The sequence below is a fragment of the Rhagoletis zephyria genome, unplaced genomic scaffold (assembly GCF_001687245.7).
Source record: "Rhagoletis zephyria isolate East Lansing unplaced genomic scaffold, Rhagoletis_zephyria_1.1 Rzeph_scaffold_00561, whole genome shotgun sequence".
Taxonomy (NCBI): Eukaryota; Metazoa; Arthropoda; class Insecta; order Diptera; family Tephritidae; genus Rhagoletis; species Rhagoletis zephyria.
The window spans coordinates 151,808-161,648 of record NW_016157645.1 but is presented as its reverse complement, the minus strand read 5'-3'; the positions used below and the strand labels follow the sequence as shown (position 1 = coordinate 161,648).

Genomic DNA, 9,841 nt, shown 5'->3' with positions numbered 1-9,841 from the left:
GACGGACGGACGGACGGACGGACAGACAGTCACCGCTTAATCGATTTCTCTTTTCATTCTGATCATTTATGTATACATTTGTCTATATCTATCTCGATTCGTTTTGCCTGTTACAAACAACCGTTATGTGAACAAAGTTATAATACCCTTGTGCACAAGTGCGCTCGGGTATAAAAATTTTGTACGCATTTTCAATTCATTCATTTTCGAAGTTGGCAGTAAAATTGATGAAATTCATATTATTGAAATATCCAAATTTTTAAGTAAGCCATTGCACCTGTATTCAATAAATAATGGCAATACTTATTGTAGAGTTAAGTATGTTTGATTTTGTATTTATTATACCGTGACTCAATTGTCCATACAGTGATTATTTTACAATTTATAACAATTCAACAAATTTTCATTAATATTAAAAACAGAATTTTTAGTATGTATTTATGTATGTACATGAAAATTAATTCAAGCGTGCGTTATATGGAGGAAAACAAATCACAAAAATCAACGCGAATTTTGAGCCACTTCAATTTGCACTTTGCATAATAAAATTGAATGGGCTGAAAACTGCGTACTAAAAATTCCGTTTAAAAAATGTATAATTTTTAAGAAAATTTTTTAGAATTGTTCTAAATTTTAAACGAATTTTGAAATTTTGATTTTTTTATAGTATGAACAATTTTTTTATAAAAAAATTAACAAAAAAAAATTACTGGTTTTTTAAATTAAAATAAAAGTTTTTGTTATTTTTATGGCCTTTATAACAATTATATTCAAAAATTAAACAATTCAACAACCACATGATCAAGTGAATTGCAGCGGAATAGCTGCGCTTGATTGTAGTTGGCTTAGCAAAGTGAAATAGTGGAAAATAAGCAACAAGAATTAACAAGACAAACTTAGCACAGTGCGTAGGCAACTGGCTGAGTCAGTGGTGATCGTCGGTTCGAATCCTACTGAAAGAAGTCTGATGAGGAAATGTGGTGATTTTCGAAATAGCTATCACTTCTACCATTTTTTCAAATTATTGTTGCTTTTCCACAATAAGTTTTCACTGAAAACGGCCTCGAGCTCATAAAAATTGTTGAATATAATTAAAATAAAAGAAATTAAAAAAATATATAAATAACTTGTTTTTATACTTGTGGAAATTATAAGCTTAGAGGTTTTAAATGTTAATAGTTAAACCAACATTGAAGTCGTGTTTGAAGCAACCTTGAAAAAAAGTCAAACCAACTACTTTTCAATGTTAAATTAACAACTCTATATTCTTAGGTCAACATTGGGAGTATTTCAATTGACTGTAATCATTGTTAAAACAAAAACAAAGTCAAGTTTAAATCACTTTATTTTCGAAGTTGAATGAAAGATACGCATTTTTAAATCAACATTAATGCAATTTGAATTGAAAAGAAACAATCTTAAAATATCAACACTATTTTTCAACGTAAGATTCACATTTCCATAGTTCATTTGACATATTTCAGCTTTGGTAGACCATCATAGCTGTTTATTGTAGAATCAACCTCGTTATTGTAGCACTTACCTTTGTTTTTTCCTTCAGTGTACTCATATTTTTAAATTTTAAAGTCCTTAAAAAACTCCCGACGTCAGAGAAAAGAACTCAAAACGTAATTTTACTATATTTGGCCCATGGTTTAGGGCACAGCTGGGCAGCGTCTGCCCGGCGGGCGACTGCGCGACGTATTCGCGTATACATACACGCTATGCTTAAGAAGGCAGCGAAAGCTTCATTCAACTGCACGACATATTCGCACGCATACAGTGACATCAATTGCACGCACACTACAATAATGCTCTGCCGACTGCCCACCTCTGGTTTAGGGAATACAGTTTTTTGTGTGTACTATTATTGCCACCACTACTGCAAATTACAAATCCCGAAGATCCCGGGATTCTTGGCAAATAACACATCCCTACTCTGATCATACTTTATCTACGCTTTTTATTATGTTTGTGAAACCTTTTCTAACCAATGTGCACTTATCTGAAAACGAACGATTTTAGAACGCTTACCTGAAAGCTGTAGTACATTTTAACTACCCATTGGTGGTCGGCTTCAACAAGCACGTCGCGTTCTGCGCGCACATGGGCGACTTGCTCCTTTTCAAGCATATCTGCTTTACGTAAAACTTTCATAGCATAAACATGCCCTGTGTCCTTTTTTTGCACCAGTCGAACTTCTCCAAAAGCACCTCTTCCAATAACTTTTAATGCTTCGAAGTCCTCAACACCTAATCGTAATCTTTTTAGACGTAAAAACTCTGTTTCTTTCTGTGCATGCTGGATCCTTTTCTCTTGTCTCTGTGACTCTGTTAGACTTTCATCCTTTAGCTGGGCTTCTAGTTTAGCAAGTCGTTGCTTGCGCTCTCCATATTGGGTTACCAAATTACTATAATAATTTTCCAAAGTGACCTTGGCTTTTGTTGCTTTGTCCAGTGTATGGTCGCTAAAACGAATGGAAGAACCATCTGCACTCATTGCGAGATGACTTAAGTTACCGCAATTCATAAGCAATCCAGTCGTTTTTGGAGAAATAGGCCTTTGAAACGAGCCGTCTCACAGCGAACCTTGAAAGAGAAATTAAAATTATTCCTAATTAATACAGCTTAATTTCGTTATTTGCAGCAATATACTATTAATAGGTACTAATTATACTTATACTATTCGCGTTTTTTTCTTATTTCAGAAACTCTTTTCTGTTAATAAAGATCCTGTGTCCTTTCACAAAATTAGAGTATTTTCCAGAAGATTTTTTGGCATGTTGTTTAGAGCCAAAATGAAAGGTTCATGCGAAAAATCGAGCATCCCCTAGTTCTTGTGAAGGTTCTGACATTATTTGTCTTTATTCCCTGGAAAATACATTGGGCGTCAAGAGAAAAGCGTGAATAACTTCCGTCTCGATGCATTCCGGCAATTTTTTTTTTTGCAAATAATTGTTAATAGAACATACAATATAAATTGTTAATAGAACATACAATACTAGCCCAAAGCGGGATTTTAAAGCCCTTGGATGTCAGTAATATTTAAAAAAAAAAATAATAACTTTTACAAAAAAAAAAAAATTATGACTAATTAAAAAATAAAACTGGGAAGAAAATATCATCATTCTTAACTGTTTAAAAAATGAGCAGAATGTAACTATACCTTCCAACATAATTCTAATTTCGAAATATTGTGACACTTGTATTTTTTCTGTTTTCGTTGTGAAGCATAAACAGATACTTGCTCTAAAAAGCTAGACCTTCGAAAAAATGGTGGCCCACTTCACAAATTTTTACTTACTTGTAATTAAGATTTATGTATGATTAGCGTTCACAGAGGTTTTGTAAAAAAAATATGAAGAAATCATCACTAAAACAATTTATCGATTTGCAGAAGACACTCGAAGACTATTGTTTAAATAAACAAGAAATTTTTTTGCAAAAATCAAAATCGGATCTACACCAAATTAGGATAGGACCACCTGTGAGGTACCACCTTTTCTTTAAACAAAGGATCTGACGGTTATGCGTTATCATACATAAAAAAAATATTCCAACGTATAGATAATGACTTCCTTTCTTTAAAAGTATGTTCACATTATCGTAATTTACGGCTCATTTGTAATTTATAAGAAAATCATGCTGAAATCAAGTAATTTCGCCTTGTATAATCTGTCAATAAATTAAATTGAAATGAGATAATTTATCATACAAAAAAAAAAGATTTTTTATTTATTTTAGCCCTCACTGTTGAGGAAATTTAAAAAAAAAATGCCCAAAGGTATGCAACCATTTATTTATTTTTAATCAAGTACGGGGCGAACGCAGGTAGAGGTTTTGGGGGTTCAAACCCGGCGCCCCCGAAATGCCTGTGGAAAATTCTTTTCATATAGTTTATTGCATAAACCAAGGCACTACTGATTTTATTTCCATAAGTGTATGCATTTTCAACTATTTGCGAAAATCTGCAGATAAAGAACAAAACAAGGAGAATGAATACAAGGTTGTGTACAACAGACACATAATTTTAACACAACCTTGTATGAATTCGTCTTGGAACCAACATAATCCCTACAACTACTACACACATATATACTACACGCATATTTTTGATTTGAATTTTAAGATTTTCGAAGCTTTCGAAAGGGTAAAAATAATTGCACTCGAATTGCTTATTTCCACATTTTGCATGTTCAATATCATTTAGAGTTTCAACGTGAAAGCGGTGTTACTGATCAATATTTTGAGATAAGATAAATTTACCTATTTGGGATTAAAGGTGTATTTTCAATGACCGTGAATCACCAAAACAAAAAGTGCTACTTTCCGAATGCTTTCCGTAAAAGTAACGGACTTTTTTTAAACCGGCTGTATTTGCACAAACTACAGTGGCAGCCGAAAATTCACCTAACGAGTTTCTACAAGCGAAACATTTAAGACGCTCCGACGCTGACGGCCTTAGTGCACCTGGTTTTAGAGTAAGTCACCGATTCCCACAGTTCCCAGTATATAAGGATGAGATAGATAAAAATCCTATTGGAATTTTACTACCATGTATGAATACTAACAATTAAGGTACTGGAACCATATATGTAATACGTCTATATTGATAGTAAGCTAACATCTCAATGTGAAAGCATTCCGAAATCAAAGCGAGACAGTCTAGTACTGTTTTTGTCAATGTATTGTGTACTTGAGTGCCGGTTTTGTAAATGTGTCGTGTACATGTTTATTTATAAACGTATGTGTTCCTTTTCTTTCGTACGTGTTTATTGATATATCTGTACTGTAGTGTTTTCGGACGGTACTAGCTCTTACTGCCAATATAGGAGTATTACATATATGACTGGAACAATGCAGGCTTGCTTTGCTTGCTTCCCTATGAGAACTGTCAAAAGTTATTTGGAGTATACTAAAACGTATGAAGGGTGGCCAAATTGTAACTTTGCTTCACTTGCTTTAAGCGCCTCAAAGTTTCAAATAATAATAATAATAATAATAATAATAATAATAATAATAATAGATTGGCGCTTACACATATGTTAGTGTTTNGATCACTGACCCCTACCATTTGTCTCACAGTGTTATTGATGTGTGTAATTTTTCGTTAAATAAAAGCGTAAATTTATGAATTGCAATCAACGATGCACATAGGGGTATTTGAACGATTTAGGCGGCCAAAAACCAATTNCCGATGTTTCAAATAGGCAAATGTTTTATTTGAAAGCGTTTTGGAGGCTTTTAACAAAAATGTATGTTCCCGTTCTAAATAAATTCAAACAAACTGTTGCACACTTTTATGAAAAATATTTGCTTACGTAGAGCGTGTGTGAATCGGTAATAAAGTTCGCGGGGAGTAAATTTTTGACAACTATGAGGTGCATAAAATTTCAGTAGCTCATGAGGCTAGTGAAATTTTTGACAAATGCATAGAAAATTTGGACAATCGCAAAGATTACACNAAAAGATCGTGACGGTTTCAAGTTAATATTTTGATTACTGCATTATATTCTTAAAAAGTAGTGATGGAGNACACTATGCCAAAATAGGGATGGGATGAAACCAACGGGAAATGTTATATCGGTCAAAAACAAGTTATACGCGGCCCGGCGTTTCGCTGGGTCACGTCTAGGAATCGAGATATATCGATTTGAAGTTAGTAACTATCATATAGGGGAAATTGTCACCTTTCGTGGTCTTTTTTTTGACATAACTCGAGAACCACTAGTCCGATTTTGCTCAAACAAATTTAAAAAAATTAAAAATTACAATTCCTTTAATCTGTTCATATAACGTTTTTCTATATAATCAACAGTTTTGCCGGTAAAAATAAATGTATGAAGAAAAANATCCATTTAATTTAACAAATAAATAGTTTTCGAGATATTAGCAAAAGCCATGTTTTCTGGGACCTTTCGGTCCTGTTGCTAGGTATCTGTGGGAATGCAAGGCTAACTATGTTACATATTTCGGAATACAATTTTTTTTTCCTTTACATTTGTGTTATATAAGTGATGATTAAAGAAATAGTTTTGGGTATACTAGCGTTTAAATTTAGATAAATGTAAATTTAGACAAATCTACGATATTTCAGTAAATATTGTATCCAAATTGTTAAAAATTAGTATGTAAAGTAAAATTTTGGATAAAATAGGATTATTATTAAAGTTTTAGAAAATGGTGTGGCCCCGCCCACTTATGATGAAATTCTGTATCTCAGTATCCGCTTCACTAATCCGTACCAAACTCGGTATGAGCCTTGCTTAGGCTATATCTAACATAACTGCTAAAAATTCTTGAAATCGGGCGATAACCGCGCCCATTTCCCATATAACGGTAATTTACAGAAACGCGAAAACTGCGATAAATCAATNCAAAGGTTCTCGAGTTATGTCAAAAAAAAGACCACCAAAGGTGACAATTCCCCCNAGGAATAACCTATTACCATTAATTAAAATTATTATAACTTTTTGGATAATGGGCGTGGCGCCGCGCGCTTTTGACCACAAATGTCAAACTCGGTGCACTTGGTATGGAAAAGCAATGCGTTGAAAATACGAAAACTCCGATATTTCAGTAATTGAGGACGCTAATTTACTCCAAATTAATACTTACAAAATTCTCTTAACAATAAATAATACTGTTATTATTACAAAAATGTAGTTTTATTACATTGAGTGCGTTCGAGCTACGTAATAGTTACCGCAATATTGCAGACTTGTTGCTTTCCAGATGACAAGTTGCTGATGCTCAACTTATAGTGTTTTCTTTTCTCGAAAAAAGGCTGCAATTATTCTGCCTTGTATTAGCGCTGTCACATTTTCATGTTCTTTTCTCAGCCCTTTCACAAGGCGTCGTGTTCTTTTCTCAGCAGGTTGCGCTCTGATCCGGCGAAAGTGCTGCCTTTTCTGCCCTCAAATAAACGTGAGGGTGAGAGTTACATGGTTGATTTTTAATTTAATCTTGTAAAAATGCAATTATTTTCCCTATCAGAAATAAGTGTTTTGCTTTAAAATTGTTAAAGACTTACAGGCCAAGTGAATAATTCAGCTTTATTAAGTTCTATAAATAAATTGTGATGGAGTAGTGTATTTTCTGTTTCATTCTCATATAAAGAACGCAAAATTTTCTCAGGTTTCAGGGCAACGCAAAGCAAGAGTTCCCATATAAAAGGGCAGAACTTTCTTTGAGAAAAGAAAACGGTATTAAACTTTTCTAAAATGTTGCAGAAATTGCGCAGTAAAAAATTTTATGTTGCTTTTGATTTGCCAATGATGAGTAACTGATTGTCAAAATTTTGTTCGCCCAAATTTTCGCGTAGAACGTGATGCTCTTTCATAAAAGAGTAACATTGCCGCATTAATTGCACCGCGAATGCACCCATTTCTTACCTATACTGTGATACATACTTGAATTATTTAATTCCTTTAATTAAAGTTGAATTTGATTTTTTAAACCCTGGAAGGTTCCTTAGATATAGAGCCTTTTCAAACCCATTTCCATCGATTCCCATATTGCAGCAATTCATTTAACTAATTGAACAAAATTTTTTAACAGGTGGCAACCCTCTTAATGTTTTAACCTATATTTACTTGATTGTAAACCTTTACAATTCTATATGTCATACTACGTCTTTTCTAAACATTTCGAGTTGAAATATTCATAAAAATAATTATGGCCGCATAAATCGGCTAAATACCCCTATGTGCGATGGTAGTAGTTTTCTAAAAATATTAATTTCACTTCAATTTGTAATATTTTATTCCGCAGAAATCTGCGGTTATCAAAAATTTACCTCTGTCAAAAAAGATTTCATTTCACACAGCAGATTGGCAAAACTGTCTCACCATAGTAAAAATATTATTCAACAGCATGCCCCATAGAACTTTGTTACCGATTCACACAAGCCCGTAATTAAAAAAAAAAAATATGTATAATATAAGTAATTCAACGTTTAAAAAAAATGATTCTACATAAGTTTCCATATCTATATTTAACATGTCGTTGGCTTAAAATGAAAAGTTGCTAAGCCCACTTTTATAAATTTTACAGGGACTTTGAATACAACATTTTGCGTGTTTAAAGCAAAGCAAAACTCCATACGAATCAGTAGGATTCGATCTTTATTAAAAGATTTCGTATTATGTTGGCCTTTTCGGATAATCGGGGCCTCTTTTGGTCTTAGAATATTTGTCTTTCATTGAATATAAACGAGAAAAGATAAAACAAGTACCTTAATTTTTTATTTCTCTTGGTTCCTTTATCACAATATGAGGTTTCATAAAATGTAGCAACTTTCACACAAAGATAGCGATATTTATGATGTCAAAGTGCTGATCAGTTGTCTCTTGAAAAATCGATTTTTTTTTTGAGTTTGTTGTTTTTAATAAATGTACATATATATATATGTACGTAAGTATAATTATTACCATTCCTTTGAAATGCAAAAATTAATTCACACTAATTTAAAAATAAATCTGAAAAGATTGTTTTGTATTTCCTTTTTTTTAATTTTCTGGATTTTTTACCTTGACTTTTTGACTACACAGCTGGTTACTTTGGCAGCGTTCCAAGTCGCCATTTGGCCAAATGAGGTTTTGAAGTAAATCAAGCCTGCATTGGCCAGCGCCTTAAGGCGTAGTTTGGTTAAGGCCCAAAGAAGGTCGCTTCTCGAAGTTTCTTACTACTTACTTAGGGAATCCTTACTACTTATTTTACTAAGGAAAAGTCGTGGATTTGAAAAGGATTAGGGACATAAGACACTTAATAGTAATAAGAATTTCGAGTTTTTGAATTTTGAGTTGTGCCGTTATTGCAGAGGACCATCGATATGTAAGCACTCGAATTTATTAAAAAAAATTAAAATGTAGGCATGTTTGGTGGAACTGTCTGTGTGAAAGATGAAAATTTGGTCAATATCTTAGGCTCCCCCAAGTCCATCAAAGTTCAATATGCTCAAAAAATAAAAATCAGAGACCGAAAATAATTATTATCCTAATATTCAGGATCAAAAACGTCGCTTTGTTTTAAGAGCAATTTTTTTCATCCTTGTATAATAATTATTTACGAGAAATATCTTTTTTCGTCTCGCGGGACGATTATTTCAAGACGAATATTATTAACGTCTTCTCATAATAATTATATGGGCTTTTTATTTTTTTTCGTCTCTCGGGACGTTTATTTCAAGACGAATATGATTTACATCTTCTCATGATAATTATATTGGCTTTTTTATTTTTTTTTCGTCTCTCGGGACGTTTATTTCAAGACGAATATTATTTACGTCCCATATTTTTCTTAATAGAATTGGTACACTTACAGCCGATTTCACGAAATTTTTTGATTGCAATTTAATTTAAATTTTAATTTTTATTAAATTTTGCATTTAATTTTTACTCCTTTCACCAGTACACACTTGGCCTAATTCAATTTGTCTGGCATAAATGAACTAATTCAGCTTCGAAGTTGAAATTTGGCGAAGTCAATCGCCATGGCATTTATAAGAATATGACCAAATTGTGGACCATCGGGCCACGCCTACCTTGACCGCCCATACAGCATTATTTATAGCTTTAAAGATTTTCAATGAGAAGTGAGTAAATCTTATACGTATTTATATAAAGTAAAGTTGCAAAAGTGGTGTAACTCATTTACTCAAAAACCTCTGGACCGATTTTGACGAAATTTTGAGAATTTGAGAATTGGGAGAAGGTTTAATTTATGTTAGTCTGCTATCCGGTAAATATTAAAACATTAATTCAATTTAGTTAAATTAATTACTTCAATATGGGTATCAATCGAAATGGTGTTGAAAAGGATTTATTTCTAAGCAACATGTG

At 32.7% G+C, this 9,841-nt stretch overlaps 1 protein-coding gene across 3 annotated transcripts in view; it reads right to left on the bottom strand.

The window, feature by feature from the left end:
- trc (Serine/threonine-protein kinase tricornered) overlaps positions 1-9,841 on the bottom strand; it is an 85,210-nt gene that overhangs the window by 40,602 nt on the left and 34,767 nt on the right. For all 3 annotated transcript variants that reach the window (XM_017612621.1, XM_017612623.1, XM_017612622.1), the window contains one exon: positions 2,035-2,588. In XM_017612621.1, the coding sequence (XP_017468110.1) occupies positions 2,035-2,529 (495 nt within the window). In that variant the 5' untranslated portion in view covers positions 2,530-2,588. The remainder of the gene's footprint in view (positions 1-2,034; positions 2,589-9,841) is intronic.